This window comes from Aspergillus thermomutatus, assembly GCF_002237265.1.
Source record: "Aspergillus thermomutatus strain HMR AF 39 chromosome Unknown NODE_86, whole genome shotgun sequence".
In the NCBI taxonomy this organism is placed as follows: domain Eukaryota; kingdom Fungi; phylum Ascomycota; class Eurotiomycetes; order Eurotiales; family Aspergillaceae; genus Aspergillus; species Aspergillus thermomutatus.
Genome location: NW_020798135.1, coordinates 44,006 through 60,557, shown reverse-complemented (window position 1 = coordinate 60,557; position 16,552 = coordinate 44,006). Strand labels below are relative to the sequence as shown.

The following is a 16,552-nucleotide window of genomic DNA, read 5'->3' as shown; positions in this document are numbered from 1 at the left end:
TAGTGACTGAGGTCGATTCGCGAGATTGAGAATGTGGAAATGATATTCTATATCCCGAAGCCAGTTCATAGCAACACGCTTTTGTAAATGTGCGAAAAAAAGGAAATCTAATTAGCGTATCTACAATCCCGGGACCTTGAAATCCTTGTATGTCCACTTCTCCGTCAGCTTCCTCTTCGCCTTCTTGGCCTGTGTCACTGGTTTGCGAGATTCCAGCTTTCCCTGCACTATTAATGTGCGGAAGCGGTCATCTAGCAGATTTCCTTCCGGCTTCAGTAGACGTAATGAGTCTTGAAGTTCGTCTGGGAGTACAACCTCCAACGGTTTCTCGGGCACACTGTCACCAAGTCAGTACGTGTAAGATCGGAAAAACAAGATTAAGAAAAACATACCGGGTTTTGCCCAATGGCCTACGCCGCAAGGCGGCATCATCTCCCTCTTCGGAAGAATCATCTTCAGACTCCTGGCTGCGCCCAAGTCGGCTCTCCTGCGCCTGTTCCGCGATAGCCTTCGCTTGCTCAAGTTGCTCTTCCTTCTGTTTCATCTTGGCTTCCCATCTAGCTTTTCTCTCGGCCTCCTTGCGCCTCTTGATCTTATTCCTCTCTGCCTTCGTCTTCCGTGCTGGACGCTTCTTGTTCAGCCACTCTGGTTTCTCGTATTCGCTTTCAAATCCCTCCCAGGCACTCTCATCATCAGATTTGACTTCGCCGTCATCGTCTTGCGCTTCGGCAATAAGGCGCTGCCTCTCTTGCTCCTTCCGCTCTTCTTCCAAGCGCTTCTTCTCAGCCTCTACGGCTTCTTGTCCCTTCTCTTGTAGAAGACGATCCCAATCCTCAAATGTCGGATTGTAACTGATGCCAGCATCTGGTGTACGAACAGACGGGATTGGCTTTCCATTCGCAGCAAGTGAGATTGGAGGTTTCTTGAGCGTCGGAGGTGCAACTTTGGGCTTGGGCTTTTCGAGGTAGTCAAACTGAGGGTCTTCAACAGGTGTCGGATCTTCAGCATCTGCCCAGGGGTCGTACGGCTCGCTTTCGTCCGCCTTCTGAGTCGGGTTCGCTTCCTTGGCCACCTGCTTCAAGCGCAGCCATTCCTTGCGGCTGACCCAGTCGCTCTTGTGCCTCTTGGATTTCGGTTCAATAACACCGTCTGTGACTTTCGAGTTCAAACGTTTGCGGGTATCCACTGCAGGAATCGCAGAACGTTGGGCCAGGATCTCATCGGCCTTCAGAGGCTTGTGCTGTTTGAAGTATTCATTTCTAATCTCGGCGGAGCCCTTCTTATCGATGACGAATAATTCTTCTGAAGGCTTTTCTGCTAGAACACCACTGTACAGAAGAAGTAATGTTAGCATATATCATTAGAGAAGGCTTACTAGATAAGAGCCCATTCAAGGTCACATACCCTTTAATTTCTTCATCTTTCAAAAGGCGAAGACCTTCCTGGACTTCCGTAACGTCCACATTTTTTCTCCACGCCTTCTTACCCTTACGGGAAGGTTGCTTGAATTGACTTGGAGCTTCAGCCGAGGCCGACATTATGAAGACCTTTTCAATCAGGTTCAAATTGTCAAATTGTAGATTTGTGTCTTTTTTTGTCGCGATAACGATCTGAAGAAATTCCAAAAATCTGGACCCGCTTACCTAATGTGGTATCGCGCGACGCTAGGGCGGCTGCCGCGCTCATGTTCTTCGCGGCTAGCCACTGTCGTATGGTGTGGCCGCTCAAGTTAAAGACCTTCCTGTTTGAATCTCGCCTTCTGACCCGCGTCGATTCTCTATCGACCCTGGCCAGTGCAGTTTCAGCTACTGCATCAGCGTTATCTGAAGATTATCCAACTTGTTTCTCCATACCCAAATTTTTTGGTTGAAATTGTTCGCGCTGAGCGACCACATTCGCCATGCCCGTTGTCAAAGGAGGAGTCTGGTAAGTCTATCTGCGCTTTCGATTCTGAAGACTTCGGAATAGCTAACGGGTAATTAGGACCAATATTGAGGATGAGGTTCTCCGGGCGGCTGTATGTCTTGCGTTCTGCTTCACTTGGAGGACAACCGATTGAGTTCTTGAGCTGACACGTCCTTCTTTCGTCTAGGTATCCAAGTATGGCCTGAACCAATGGGCGCGAGTCTCTTCGCTTCTCGCGAGAAAGACACCTAAACAATGCAAAGCACGATGGGTAGAGTGGTTGGACCCTGGCATTCGCAAGGTCGAATGGTCGAGGGAAGAAGACGAGAAGCTGCTGCATCTGGCAAAGTTGATGCCAACACAATGGCGTACAATTGCCCCTATTGTCGGAAGGACAGCAACACAATGTCTTGAACGCTATCAGAAACTGCTAGATGAAGCCGAAGCTCGCGAAAACGATGAGCTTGGCTTGGGAGGTCCCTCTGGCGGCGAGGCGGCTGCGCCTAGTGCGGACGATGTGAGACGGTTACGGTATGAGGTCACACTATTTGAGAAGCTGTTCGCTTTGCTGATATTTTTGAAGGCCCGGTGAATTAGATCCCGATCCGGAATCGAAGCCTGCTCGTCCCGACACGATTGATCTTGACGAAGACGAGAAGGAAATGCTGAGTGAAGCTCGGGCTCGTTTGGCGAACACCCAAGGAAAGAAGGCGAAGCGCAAGGCTAGAGAGCGGCAACTCGAAGAGTCGCGAAGACTCGCTGTCCTGCAGAAACGTCGTGAACTCAAGAATGCTGGCATCAATATCAAGGTTGTTACCCGCAAGAAGGGTGAAATGGACTATAACGCGGACATCCCATTTGAGAAGCCAGCAGCGCCTGGATTTTACGATACCATAGAAGAGGAAGCTCGAAACGAAAGACAGCGAGAAATGTTCGATCCGCGAAAACAACAACTTGCGAACAAGCGAAAAGGAGATCAGGAAGAAGATGCGGACAGGAAGAAGAGAAAGAGCGACAAGAATGGTAGCTCCGCTTTCGCTGCTGCCGCAAGGGCCGGCCAAATGCAGAAGATTCGCGAGGCTGAGCAGAGCAGTAAGAGACGAGCGCTTGTCCTGCCAACTCCTCAAGTGAGCGAAAGCGAAATGGAGGACATTATCAAAATGGGCATGGCGGGAGACAGGGCCAGTAAGATGTCCGGCGACGAAGAAACAACTCGAGGTTTGATTGGTAACTACACTTCTATCGTCGGAGGGACGCCAATTAGGACACCACGCGCTCCGCCAGAGGAGGATCATATCGCCAACGAGATCCGAAATATCAGAGCCCTGACTGAAACGCAATCGTCTTTGCTGGGTGGTGAGAATACGCCTCTACACGAAGGAGGGTCTTCTACAGGTTTTGATGGCATCGCTCCTCGACGACAACAAATCGTTACCCCGAATCCGATGGCGACTCCTTTCCGACAAGCCAATGGTTTGGGGGCGACTCCATTGCATGGTGGCATCGGGCCAGGAGCAACCCCACTCAAAACTCCTAGAGATCAGTTTGCGCTCAATCAGATGGAAGGCGGACAGTTGATTGGCAGCACACCGAGAGATATCAGATTGCACCAAAAAGCTGTTAGTCAAGGCATTCGTGGCAAGTTGGCGTCGCTCCCGAAGCCCAAGGAAACCGAATGGGAACTCGAGGAACTTCCCTCGGAGACTGCAGAGCCAACTGCTGCGGCGGAGATCTCTGAAGAGGATGCTGCGGAGCGTGATCGGAGAGAGAAGGAGGCACGGGAGAGGGCTGCCCAGGCTGAGTTGAAACGCCAGACCCAAGTTTATCAGCGGGGACTGCCACGCCCGAGCGTTCTCGATATAGATGCTTTGATGGCGCGTGCCTCACATGTCACCGATCCCATCAATGGCATGATCGCTAGGGAAGCAGCTCTGTTGATTGCTAATGACGCTCAAAGATTCCGTCTTCCCAATGGCAAGGTTGAAGGCAAGACACAGAAACTGGAGCGACTTGATGACGAGCTCATCGAAGCAGCGCGTGCAGCCATCGTAGCGGAAGTTGCTTCGTCTGATCGGCAACAGGAATGGCTGCAAGATTTCGATGATCGTTGGTCGTCGGCGCGTTCCAATACCCTCCCGGGTCTCGCCAACTACGCCGATAATGATGAAGAGGAGGATGTGTACCGACAAGAGCAGCGAATGATTGACGCCTTTGACAATGTGCAGGCTTCCCTGCTAGCTACCGCAGAGCGAGGGAACAAGCTTGAGAAGAAGCTCGCGCTACACTACGGTGGCTATCAGAACCGCGCAAAGATACTTCGAACCAAGATTGTCGAGGCCAGTTCTGCTCTGGAAAATTCGAAGGATGAGTTGAACGCTTTCCAAACCCTACAAATTTCAGAGGAATCAGCTATTTCGCGGAGGCTCCAGAAGCTCCGCGACGATGTTGCGTTCGTTCTGAAGAGAGAGCGTGAAGCTCAAGAAACGTACAGGATTAGAAAGGAAGAGCTAGATGAGCTTGTTGCTGGGACAGAGGCAGTTGTCAATGGGTGGCACTGAAGGCATACTTGGATGTAAATTACTTCACTATTCTGATTCTCTTGCTATTAGACAGCTCATAATTCATGATAGTAAGGAGTACATGTGGAACCTCTTCCTTCATATATGCTCGGTATCAGACCCAATTTCAGACGAAACCTGAATCCTATCTACTCAGTGATGAACAGACTGTGCACTGTAGTTACTCCCTCAAATTATGAGGTTGCCAAAAGCGGACGGCGAAAAGGCCGGTTCAAAGGCGGTCTCCCGGGCAGCTTCACAGAACTAAACCTCCATCAACTCCTGCGGAAGAATCAGATATTTCATCGTGCACTTCATCCAAACCAGGTTTTCTGTCACAGATATATCTTTAAACTGTTGTGATTTGGGTCTGAATCACCATGGGGGTTCGAGATTCTCATGGGGAGGCCACTGGAACGCCTGACCCTGTCGAGAAGGGCTTTGCCACCCTCACCACCATCCGGTAAGTTGTCAAGTTGCAGTTGGATACTCGAGAAAAATTATTTTTTAGAGTCTCCTATATGACTTTTATCGGTCGCATAGACTAACCATGGCGATAGGATCGGTGTTAAGGCGATGGTACACAAGGTCAGTTGTTCCTCGATTGCTTCAGCATCGTTCGATATTTTATCACGTGATGTCAGTGGACGCCAGTGAAGGTGGTTGCTGATAGTGGCTTACTATAGGATGGCGAGTTGAGAAAAGCAGAAATTCTGTCAATTAGGCAGCGTAAAGATGGTCCTAGCTTCTAGTGAGTCTTCAACCCTGAGCTCTCCTGGTCATATCTGGGTTCCTCATGCTGATGATATATACAGCGTTCACTATGTCGATTTCAATAAACGTCTAGATGGTGAGTACCTTTCTGTCCTTGTGCATCGGATCATGGACAATCTAACATATGCAATTAGAATGGATTGACGCTTCTCGACTGGACCTATCTCACGAAGTTGAGTGGCCTCAGCCGGAGAAACCCGAGAAGAAGAAGACTGGTGCTGGCAACAAAGCGCCTAGCAAAAATGCGCAGAAGCGTGCGAGAGCCGACAGTCGTGATGTCTCTGCAACTCCAGATCTTCTCACAGGCAAGAATGTGAATGTTGGCAAGGCGCAACGTCCGTCTAAGGCAGGTGGCAAAGAGAATCGTGACGGAACTCCTCTCAATATGCCTATCATCCCTGCAGAGGCCATCTTAGCGGACGGAACCCCTAAGCCCGAGTCTGACGATGTCGATATGGTTGACGTCAGCTTCTCCGAGGGCAAAACCATCAAAGAAGAGGAGAAAGCATTTGGACTCATGTCGCGCGAAGAAGAGATCGAACGACTGCGAACGAGCGGTAGTATGACACAAAACCCTACGGAGATCCATCGTGTGCGTAATTTGAATCGTCTTCAAATGGGCAAATACGACATTGAGCCCTGGTACTTCTCGCCGTATCCCGCGTCCTTCTCGGACGCTGATATCATCTATATCGATGAGTTCTGTCTGAGCTATTTCGACGACAAACGTGCCTTCGAACGCCACCGTACCAAGTGCACGCTTGTCCATCCACCTGGCAACGAGATATACCGCGATGACTACATCTCGTTTTTCGAGGTTGATGGCCGCCGTCAGCGGACCTGGTGCCGTAACCTTTGTCTGCTGAGCAAACTCTTCCTTGATCACAAAACCCTATACTACGATGTCGACCCTTTCCTCTTCTACTGTATGTGCACGAGAGATGAGACAGGCTGCCATCTTGTGGGCTACTTTTCCAAGGAGAAGGATTCCGCGGAGGGCTACAATTTGGCTTGTATCTTGACACTACCTCAATACCAACGGCGTGGGTTCGGTCGGCTGCTTATCTCCTTCAGCTATGAGCTCAGCAAACGCGAGGGGAAGCTCGGCTCTCCTGAAAAGCCGCTTAGTGACCTTGGTCTACTGGGTTACCGTCAATACTGGCGAGAAACGCTCGTCGAAATACTCATGGAATCTGGACGAGAAGCTGTCAGTGAGAACGAGCTCGCTCTATTGACCTCGATGACTGAGAAAGACGTCCATGAAACTCTGGTCGTCCTGAACATGCTCCGGTACCATGTAAGCCCCCCATCACCGTCCCACTTGAAGCTCGATATACTGTTAAAACGGTCAACTGACTACCTTTTAGAAAGGAAACTGGGTCATCGTTCTCACCGACTACGTGGTTGAGCAGCACAAGAAGCGTCTTGAAAAAGAGAAGCTCAAGGGAGCTCGCAAGATCGACCCAGCGCGCCTTCAGTGGAAACCTCCCGTGTTCACCGCTTCAAGCCGGACATGGAACTGGTGAGGATCCTATTTGTCTCAAGAAATCTTTTCTTTCTATTGTGGCTTTTCAGCAATGGTGTTTGGGTTTACTACGGGCGACATTGGGCTGGCGTTCGGGTCCCATGGAGAAGATGTTCCCTTCAAGCGATTTGTGTAATATATCCCTTCCCACGTGTTAGGTAATGGGAGTATGTCTGAATACCACATTTTGTCAACATTTGCAAAACATCTAGAGTAGAATGATCTTTGATTCTGTCCGCTGCCGTACTGGTCCTGTGTGTCAACAGAAGTAGATATACTTGATCTGTGGCTTCTGAATACCCATACAACAAAGAGCTACTGCTGACTCTCAGTAAGTCCAGAGAGACAGGTATATGCTGAACTGATTGAACTAGGATTCCTTTATGGATTGAGGAAATGCTGCTGATCGAATCAAGCAATCAGGTGCTTAACTTGTGCACAAAGCTACATAGCCGAACTAAATACAGCACTGGTTGTGTGTTTGTTTGATCTTGCCTTCATTCCGGCACTGAGAATAATACGTGGAGCTGTCTTAATGCCTCTTCTGAATCGCCAGGGAAGACTTTGGAGAATAAAGTAATAGAACAGCTGCATGGACAATGATACATATTAAGTAGCACGAAGATCGACTGATCGATTGGGAATGAGGATGAAGTGATGTAGGTGTATGAGGAGAAGAATGGGCTGATGTCCCCAGAATTGCTGAGAATCAGAGATACAGTGCGATAAGGTCACAGAATGTTATGTGTGATGGTTGTGTCTCTCAAAAAGAGTCTGTTTCTTCGAATCGAGTACTGATGAGGTAGAAGCTGAGGATAATGTACGATGCAAAGGACATTGAGAAGAGCACTAGAAGTTCAAGGCAAACCCAGACCGTTCGATATCCCACATGCGTTGCTCACCAGATACCGAAAGAAACCGCTGAACGAATATCCGAAACCCGAGAATTGCCACGGCAGAGCTAACAGACGTAATTCGAAGACTAGAGGCGCAATCCTCTACAGGAATAAGCTGGACCAGCTTAGTGAGATCCGCTAAGTGTACGCGGTGCCCACGCTGTATTCCGCGGTTGGTGCCGGGGCGAAGAGCCGGTGCCGCCGTTCTGCTGAGCAGTGGTTGTCTTCTTGGTATTAGAGTTTCCAGGTCTTTCCCGAGTTTTTGGATTCTTTCGTGATTTGAAAGTCGATGGCCCGCGCTGTCGAGGATTATGACTTCCTGCCTTCTTTGGAAGAGTCACAGTTTTCGCGGCGATAGCGCCGGGGAAGCGGATGGACACCCGAATATTGCCAGATGAATCTCTGTCACTGAGGCCCAAAAGATAAGGCTCGATGCTGTGGATTTGCATCGGCTTGAGACTCTTGAACCGTAACCTAGATTGCGATGGTGCTGGAGCGGCATGCCAAGCTGCTGGAGGTGCAGCGTTGGGAACTCGAACAACAGGTAAAGAACCTGCTTCGCGATCCTCAAAGATCCCCTCCGCCTCTTCGACTTGCTTGGCGCTGGCTAATCCGTCGCCAACTTGAATTACATTCTCAGAAAGATGGGGGAGAGATACAGACACTGCGGCAATATGCAGCTGGACATCGAGAGGTTCTTTTGATGCTGACGTGACTGCCAAAGCATTCTTCTTCTCATGTACAGTCTTCTTGCCGAAAAGGCAGTTGATCTTCTCCTGCCAGGAAGTTGCGGTTGAGACGGGTTGAGCTTGAGCTGGGACGCGAGGAGGAGCGGCAACCATAGAAGCGAATGTAGGTGGCGGCGGCGGTGCAACGATTTTTGGGGGAAGTTTGACAATGGGCTTAGGTGCGGGAAGGTGGACCAAAGGTCGGGTAGAATCACCCATATATACTGGATGACTCGACAGTTCCTCTGGGGGTGGTGGAGACGGGCTTTGGAAATGCTCATCTTCCTCAAAGGCCGGCCGTTTATATTGCTCTGTTGCCTGGGGGAAGAATCGAGAACTGCGAACTGGCACACTACTGAGTGGACGAGCATGAGTATCAGCGAAAGGTAGAGTCGCGACAGGATGATCGAAACCAGGCAGATGATTGGAGATCGAACTTGAAGTGTCGGTTGGCCTATGAATACCGACAACCTGCCTCTGTCCACTCTGGTCGCCAGTGCGAACCTGTCGCCATGTTTCATTGAATGCAACATGCAAAGGCTGGCTATCACGCATTGTGTTCATCTCATTTAGGAGCTTCTCATTCTCTTCTGCTTCACGTTTAACAGCGACCGCGTGAAAATTATTCCAAGCCGCAGTCCCGGTAACACGCGATTCCTGTTGCCAATGAGACTGGTGCACACCTGGGGGCCCGATTGGCCCTGGCCGGGTAATCGGGATCATAGAGTCATACGGCGCATGTCGAACATCGGGAGAAGGCAAAGGAGAGATTGATGTAGACTCTTGTTGAGGTCGCGAGGGGGCAGAAAACGGTTGTGAGCCAGAAGGGATTGGAGGTTGGTCGAGACCGAGAGGACCACGAAGGGAGATGTCTCTCGGTGGGAAGCCCCCCAGGGTTTGGTCAAATATGCCATTACCGAGGGTCTTATCGTTGCTGAGAGGCTTCCAGGGATTCGCAATAGAAGAAGACGCGGCACCAAGTTTAGTGTTCGAAGACCAAGGCGAATATGAGCTCGACCCACTAAGATTACTCTTCCATTGGGAGCTCGACTCTTCGATTGTTGATTCGGGCAATTTCTCAGGAAGTCGGGACTGCTGGAAATCGCCAGGCTCCTGAGGTCCTATGGTAGCATCGAGTTTAGGCTCACGAGCTGGCGAAGTAGGACGTCGAGCATTGGCCGTGGGAGCCGGCCGTTCAGCAGCTCTCTCTCTTTCATTCGCGGCGACGAGCTTTTTGACGGCGTCGGGATGATGGACTTTCATCATCCCGTATTGCTTCGGTTCACCAGTTGGTTCCGGTACCGGGGGTTTAGGAGGCGATTGCGATGCTTGCGTAACGGTCAGGGACGTCTTGGCTTCAGCTTTATCGCCTTCCAGAGACTCCTTGTGTTTGGGTTTTGGTTTCTCGGGTGGGGGACCCAGTGCCTCCAGCTTCTGCCGAATTCTCTCACGTTTTGCAGCTTCCTCTTTCTCTTCTTGCTCTAACCTGCGCTGCCGAGCTTCAAGTCGCTTTTCCTTCATGATACGTTCCTGCATCGCGACGGGATCTTCCTGCGGAGCTTGCGCTGTAGCATCCTGAACTTCTGGAGGCGGAGGCACCGATGGCTGAGACACAGCTCGAGGTGCGTTTGCGACAGTGTCGTGCGGGCCCGCAGCTGCACGTGGAGGCCATGCCGAACCTGGTGCATGGCGGGCAGAGGAAGCCTCATACATAGATGCGTCCTTCAGATGCACCAACTCTCTGTTCGGAAGCGATGGCTCTACGATTCCATTGACCTGCGAGCCTCTTCTTGCCTCAAACGTTCTCTGGAGCCCATCAGGGCGACCAATCGACATCCGACGTCCAAAGCTCCCACTTCCTCCGCTGACGTTGGATGAAGTTCGCCGACGCGTCCAATGCCCGGCATCTTGGCCACTTGATCGATGAGTTTGAAATGCTGGAGAAGGCTCCGCAGGTCCTGCCTGCTCACCTGGTGTCGGCCGCTGTAAAAGAGAAGAAGGGCGGAAGCCTTGCTGCTCAGCACGCCACGGTGCTTTCCTAATCTCTGGTACAGGCTCATAGCGACCCGATCTAGAGTTGTACAATTCGCGAGTTGTTCCAGACTGCGTGTCCCTCCACGATCGATTGAAGTCATCCGCCGCAATCTCCTTTGGGTGGACAATTCCGGTAGGTGGTTCGCTCAGTTGGTACTCTTTAACAGAAGCACGGCCGGGAGGTTGAACTTGAACAGGCGGCATAACCGGGGATACCTTTTCAACTGGCGGCAGTGGGGCCCAAGGTGATTTAGATGGAGGAGGAGCTGGACTTGTGGACGCCAACGATGGCTTGTCATTTGGTCCTTTCGACAAGATGGTTGCGCTCTTCGCCTGCCTTTCCGCATTTGCGCCAAGCCTGAGAACGGTAGGATTGGGTCCAATAGTGGTTGTAGACTTCGGGACGATTTTGGTCACCTCTTTAATGGCAGGAACTTGCTCTGGTGCAGGAGAATCGACCTTTGCTTCGATCACCGTCTTAGTGTCTTCGCCGGACGTGTGTACTGCCTCCGTGTGAGTAGTAAGGTTCGTCTTGGTACCGTCAGTCCATTCGATCGTCTCAGGGGCCCAGTCGTCTTCGTCGTCATCGATATCGGCCCATTTCGCTTCGGTCCCACCACCATCTTCTTGGATGCGAGAAGTCATATGGATTCCGTATTGCTGCTTCAGTTCTTCATCTGTCAAATGCTTCGGTGGCGTAGCTTGCACGGCTTTGAAAACTCGGATATTAGAGGGTTGCTCTCGAGAAAGAGGACAAGCAGTGCCTTACGTCTATTCTTGTTCCAGACCTGATTTGGATCAGGTCCACCTCCACCTCCACCTGCCTTGCCTGCACCTGTTCCAGACTTTGAGAGTGAGTCACGAAGACTGCTGGTCGTCTTGGCCACCAAGCGCGGGCGAGAGCTCTGTAATGGCCCGCCCAACGGCGTAGTCAAAGACGAAGGGGCTACGTCAAGTTAGTAGATAAATTACTTGAACAAAGTTGAGGTTATCGATACCTTTATCAGCCACCTTAGCTGCGGCAAGCACTCCCGGGGCTTTTGGGACGGAAAATTTGGCGAACGAGACTGGTTTGAACGTCGTCGGCTTCTTCGAGCCCACACGCTTACCGTCTGTTCGACTGGCATCCGACTCCGAGCCACCCTGGGAAGCCGTATCTTCTCCGGCATCCGACACTGAGGCTACCCCGTTCATTTCGAGTGCTCGCGTGGCGACTGGCCCGGGGCCCTGCTTTGAGATATCCTTTTCCTATAACCCATTCAGTAGCGCATTCACTTCCATGTTCGTTCGTGTAGAGACTCACTGTCGATGGACGTTCAGAATCGTTTTCTGTCTCATTCTTCGTGGGTGATGAGTCCGAAGCACTGGGCTCTATTTGGCTTTGTTGATCGTTCGTTTTCGTCGTGGTCTGTGTTGTTGCGGTGGTGTGTTGAGTCTCCCCCAGGTCCCCTCCAGCAGATATCTTGTCTTTGGTGCTCGCAGGAACGTCGGAAGGCGAAGGCTCGCCGCCCGACAGGGTCTGATTTACCACATCGTGGCTGCTCTGCTCTGCCATAACAATTCCCGAGTCTGTGAGATCCGCAGGTTGCGACATCTGTTAGACACTAGTCTTGTAACTGTGAATGCTAGGATAGTCGCCGCAGTATCCATGAACTCATAAAGAAAGCATGAGGAAATGTTCTGAGAAATACCTATTACCAGGTATCAAGAATCGCCACGTTTAGACTGCCAGCTGAATTGTTTGAGCCTGGGGGGAAAGCTCCAAACGACGAGACTAAGTGCGCGGTGGGGAGTCCAAGCCCAAAGACTGGAAATAAAGGCTCGAAAGGAACGGACAGGCGAAATAGATGCGATATAATAGTAAACGCCACTGCCCAAGAAATCCCAAATGGGAGGTCGCAATAGAGTTGTCTTTCTCAGGTTTGATGACCGGGTGATGGCTGACAGTCATGGGTGACGGCTCAAGTTGGAGGTGAGGTGGCTGTTTTGGGTTAGCGTGGGACGAAAATGAAGTAAAGAGAGTCAAAACCTTGTGGCTGGAGCCGCAAGGATGCAAGATGATTGTCACCGGCAAGCAGATATTCACTGTCATTGATATCTTCGAAATTCAGAATGATATTGAATTTTCGGTTTTTCAGTCCATAGTCCTTCCCATAAAGATCATTGCAGAAACAAAGGGTCGTGTTGGGATTAGCGACACTCCACAAATCCTATATTTACACATCATCTACTACGCAAATGATCACTACATAGCGATGTTCAACGGGAATCGGAAGAGAGAAATCCGGTATCAAGGCCAGAGCAACTGGGCTGGAGGTATGCCTCTTTTACATTGCTTCCATTCTAGGTTTGGTGGTATATACACAGATCCTCCGCAAGCCACACAAAAGTGAAGCGTTTAGTGAGGGTGATTCTTGTGGTGGCCTGTAACTGTTAGCAACGCGAAGTATCTCCACGGTCGAAAGGAAAACGTACGAAGGTGGAAGTAGTACTCCATGCTGTAGCCGATGAGAAGGATACCACCAATGGCGTGAGCAAGGGCTGGAGCGATTAAAGATCAGCAACTGCAATGTACAAAACTCAAGTGTCTGGAACTACTCACGCGCAGCAGAAGGGTTCTTGCCCCAGTAACGAGCCTGGTAGCGTCCAATGAGGCCAGTAGGCTTAACCTCGGGAGCGGAACCGCGAGGGAGTCTGGCGTAGAAGTTCACAACGCGCTCCATGCGAGCGGCATCCTTAGCGGCGCCGATGGCCTTCGTGAAATGTCAGTCATTGCACAATAAGCAGAACCGGTGTTTGTTTGCGATCGACGCTCAAGGTCGTGGTCGTGGTGAAAAGCCTTTACTGGAGAAGGAGGGCACTGAAGAACGTAAAGAGTACCGAGGGGACGTCAAAAGGTGACTCACATTGGGAGAAGCGATCTAGGGAAATAATTAGAATGTCTTCACTGAGACGAACGAACGCAATCTCTGGGTATTTGCTATTCTTCCTTACCTTGGGGGGAATCAAGGTCGAGAGACCTCGGCGGGCGATGTAGCTCATCTTGTCTGATTTTGAATCTGCGTCAATATCCCGGTATCGCTTCTGAATGACAATGAAAATTTGGACACTATCCAGCAGTTCTACTTACCTAAGTACAGGCGAGTGAACCGTACAATCGATAAAGACGAAGGAGAGAGGATGTGCCTGAGATCGCGGGTTGTCGGATGAGCGGTTCCTAACGTAGGGAGCCTCAAGGGGCGCTAACCGGATTTGGTTATGCCTCAACCACCAGACCTCGCCGCATACCTCACTCAAGATATTGCACTCCCGCTGTCGCCCGCTCACCTCAATTCAAGTCAGACAAATTCGCGACCATGTCCCTCTTCAGAGCAGGTAGCTCCGCCTGCTTTCGGGCGAGCAGAATTGCTGTGCCTATCAATGCACGTTTCATCTCCTCGCAAAACCGTCCTGGTGACTCCGGTGTCAAGACCAGCCCTGCAGACGCACCTACCACAACCCTTTCAGAGAGCTCGTTGGTTCGCAAGGAGACGCCATCCGAAGCAATGGCTCGTCATCAGCCCGATTATGAGGCCACAATTGACCATGCTACCTCGTAAGGGAAGTCTAGCTGGTACACGAGAACTCCACTGATGGCTATCCAGACAATTCTCCCCTGTGCCTAAGCGTGTCATGGACGGTAGCGAGCCTGGTGAAACTGTGGCTGCTGCTGTTCTCTCCGGGGCTCCTACGGACCTTCAAGCTCGAACTGTTAGGTATAGATTTAGATTTCCCTTCGTCACCCGCCGCTTTCTGACCACGCTACTAGGATCTACAAGGCTACGAAGGCTGCAACGCAGTCCGGTACCTGGCACGGCCATCACTGGAGAATGGACTGGGATATTCTGCAGAAGGGTCACCGTTGGGAGAACCCTTTAATGGGCTGGCAGTCTTCCGCCGATTTCATGCAGGGTACCCACCTGAACTTCAAGTCCAAGGAAGATGCTATCTTGTTCGCGCAGAAGCAGGGATACGAGTACTTCGTTCAGGAACCCAACGAGCGCCGCTTTGTCCCTAAGGCTTATGCGAACAACTTCGTCCACGAACCAAAGAAGCTCAAGCACATCAGAACCAAGTGATTGGGCTATTTGAGTGTACTATGTATATAATTGCAAGCTTCTGGTCCTTGAAAGGTTTACTCCATAGGTCAAATGGATTTTAGTGCGTTTTCGAAGCTCTTTTACGAAACGTGGCATACCGCTCACTGGTTTTGGAGCCGTGACTTCAATTCGCATCCTCGCCTATTGCTAGAAGACAGGATGTGATCCTTCTATTTAATTCTGAACTTCAACTCCTGAACTGCAATTCCGAACCTAATAGTCTTCTACGGAGGACATGTGTGAGGAATTGGCAATTTCAATCCTTTCACTGCAACAATTCATTGACTGAGGATGTCTTGAGCAATCTCAAGCAGCTTTATGTATGATGGTCTGGTAGAGCTATCCTGTGCCTGCCAAGTCCGTGTGGAGAACTATGCGTGGTGATGCTCATGGTATTCATGATATAATAATAGACGGTCCAGAAGGCTATATACTTTAATGGAAAATTTAGAAGAGACTGTGGTTACACTACTCGGAAAATATTCCAACATGAACCACCTTAAACTAAGATCAGTTGTACGCTTACGAGATAGATGGTCCAAGCGGAGTTGAACAGACGTAGAGAGGTAGGCTGAACCACTTCTTACCTAAGATCAGATGCATCATATCGCCTTGAGCTCTAAACAATTTAATAGAGGAACTACAATCACACAACTATAACACGCATCGGATTCGAAGAATAGATGGACGACCCTGTGAAGGAAGCGATTTAGGCCTAGTTGCCGCGGCCACCTCCCCGCCACCCCACCTAAAATTTATGATCTCGTTGAGATAAGATCAGAAAATTTAGATGCTCTCTGAGTAAATTTGATGCTCTAGCCTCCTCGAATCCGATCAGTCTCAATCTAAACCTTTCGTCTTATCCGATCACCTTCAGAATACCATCATGTCCCCTTCTGCAATTGATACCCTAGAGGGCGTGGATCCCACCATCCTCACTCTTCGCAAAGTCCTCACTTCCGAATCGGAGCCGCTTGCTCGCCGATTCCGTGCCTTGTTCTCCTTGAAGCACCTTGCGTGCCTGCAGCCCCCTACCGAGAAGACGCTGCCCGCAATTCAGGCTATTGCTGCTGCTTTTACTTCGCCATCCGCCTTGCTGAAACATGAGCTTGCATACTGCTTGGGCCAGACCCGGAATCCAGAGTCTGTGCCGTTCCTACAACAAGTCGCGAAGGACACGGAGCAAGATACGATGTGCCGTCATGAAGCCGCAGAGGCTCTGGGCGCTTTGGGTTACGAGGACAGCCTGGAGATCTTGAAGGCTCTTAGAGACAATCAGAATGAGCCCGATGTTATCAGAGAGACTTGCGATATTGCAGTGGACAGGATTCTGTGGGAAAATTCAGAGGCAAGAAAAGCTGAGAAATTAAAGGCAAGGTATGAGGTGTCCGTATCAATCCATCCTGTTTCCCTTTCTCTTTGCAAATTGCTTATTGTATCATGTGCACCAATTCACAGTGACTTTACCTCGATCGACCCCGCTCCACCACTTCCAATGGCGGCCAGCGAACCTTCCATTCCCGAAATAGAGAAGACTTTACTCGACACGAGTCTACCATTGTTCCACAGATACCGTGCGATGTTTGCCTTGCGCGACCTCGCTTCTCCTCCCGATCTTCCCACAGCGACTCGCGCTGTCGAGGCGCTGGCCAAGGGCCTCAAAGATCCGTCTGCACTGTTCCGCCACGAGATTGCATTCGTCTTTGGTCAACTCTGCCACCCTGCGTCAATTCCAAGCCTCACCGAAGCGCTTAGCGACCAAAGCGAGGCCGGTATGGTGCGACACGAAGCGGCTGAGGCTTTGGGAAGCTTGGGCGACTGTGAGGGTGTGGAGGAGACGCTAAGGAAATTCTTGGACGACCCGGAGCAGGTGGTAAGAGATAGTGTCATTGTGGCTCTCGATATGGCGGAGTACGAAAAGAATGGTGAAGTCGAATATGCTTTGGTGCCGGATGCTGGCGTTGCTGCTGCTTGAATGGTTCGGTGTCGAAGG

At 50.7% G+C, this 16,552-nt stretch overlaps 7 protein-coding genes across 7 annotated transcripts; 4 read left to right on the top strand and 3 right to left on the bottom strand.

Annotated features, from left to right (window-relative positions):
• Positions 1-120: 120 nt before the first annotated feature.
• On the bottom strand, positions 121-1,686 carry CDV56_106348 (ribosome biogenesis protein NOP53; the record flags this gene model as incomplete). Its single annotated transcript, XM_026759967.1, has 4 exons — positions 121-337; positions 393-1,328; positions 1,405-1,588; positions 1,644-1,686. The coding sequence occupies 4 exons, from the start codon at positions 1,684-1,686 to the stop codon at positions 121-123; spliced, it is 1,380 nt and encodes a 459-aa protein (XP_026614729.1).
• Positions 1,687-1,900: 214 nt separating this feature from the next.
• Positions 1,901-4,463, top strand: cef1 (putative cell division control protein (Cdc5); the record flags this gene model as incomplete). The annotated part of the gene is made up of 4 exons (XM_026759786.1): positions 1,901-1,926; positions 1,984-2,017; positions 2,093-2,436; positions 2,489-4,463. 4 exons carry the CDS (start codon positions 1,901-1,903, stop codon positions 4,461-4,463), a joined length of 2,379 nt encoding a protein of 792 aa, XP_026614728.1.
• A 380-nt stretch (positions 4,464-4,843) lies between these two features.
• On the top strand, positions 4,844-6,763 carry ESA1 (NuA4 histone acetyltransferase complex catalytic subunit ESA1; the record flags this gene model as incomplete). Its single annotated transcript, XM_026759635.1, has 6 exons — positions 4,844-4,926; positions 5,024-5,051; positions 5,150-5,214; positions 5,279-5,313; positions 5,372-6,534; positions 6,605-6,763. The coding sequence occupies 6 exons, from the start codon at positions 4,844-4,846 to the stop codon at positions 6,761-6,763; spliced, it is 1,533 nt and encodes a 510-aa protein (XP_026614727.1).
• Positions 6,764-7,783: 1,020 nt separating this feature from the next.
• CDV56_105648 (uncharacterized protein) lies at positions 7,784-12,014 on the bottom strand (the record flags this gene model as incomplete). The annotated part of the gene is made up of 4 exons (XM_026759267.1): positions 7,784-11,139; positions 11,190-11,366; positions 11,419-11,668; positions 11,724-12,014. The coding sequence occupies 4 exons, from the start codon at positions 12,012-12,014 to the stop codon at positions 7,784-7,786; spliced, it is 4,074 nt and encodes a 1,357-aa protein (XP_026614726.1).
• An 804-nt stretch (positions 12,015-12,818) lies between these two features.
• CDV56_105529 (F1F0 ATP synthase subunit f) lies at positions 12,819-13,462 on the bottom strand (the record flags this gene model as incomplete). The annotated part of the gene is made up of 5 exons (XM_026759148.1): positions 12,819-12,844; positions 12,896-12,961; positions 13,023-13,173; positions 13,327-13,341; positions 13,415-13,462. The coding sequence occupies 5 exons, from the start codon at positions 13,460-13,462 to the stop codon at positions 12,819-12,821; spliced, it is 306 nt and encodes a 101-aa protein (XP_026614725.1).
• A 314-nt stretch (positions 13,463-13,776) lies between these two features.
• NUO21 (ETC complex I subunit) lies at positions 13,777-14,538 on the top strand (the record flags this gene model as incomplete). Its single annotated transcript, XM_026759067.1, has 3 exons — positions 13,777-14,015; positions 14,065-14,175; positions 14,229-14,538. 3 exons carry the CDS (start codon positions 13,777-13,779, stop codon positions 14,536-14,538), a joined length of 660 nt encoding a protein of 219 aa, XP_026614724.1.
• A 907-nt stretch (positions 14,539-15,445) lies between these two features.
• LIA1 (deoxyhypusine monooxygenase) lies at positions 15,446-16,534 on the top strand (the record flags this gene model as incomplete). Its single annotated transcript, XM_026758911.1, has 2 exons — positions 15,446-15,936; positions 16,018-16,534. 2 exons carry the CDS (start codon positions 15,446-15,448, stop codon positions 16,532-16,534), a joined length of 1,008 nt encoding a protein of 335 aa, XP_026614723.1.
• Positions 16,535-16,552: the final 18 nt, after the last annotated feature.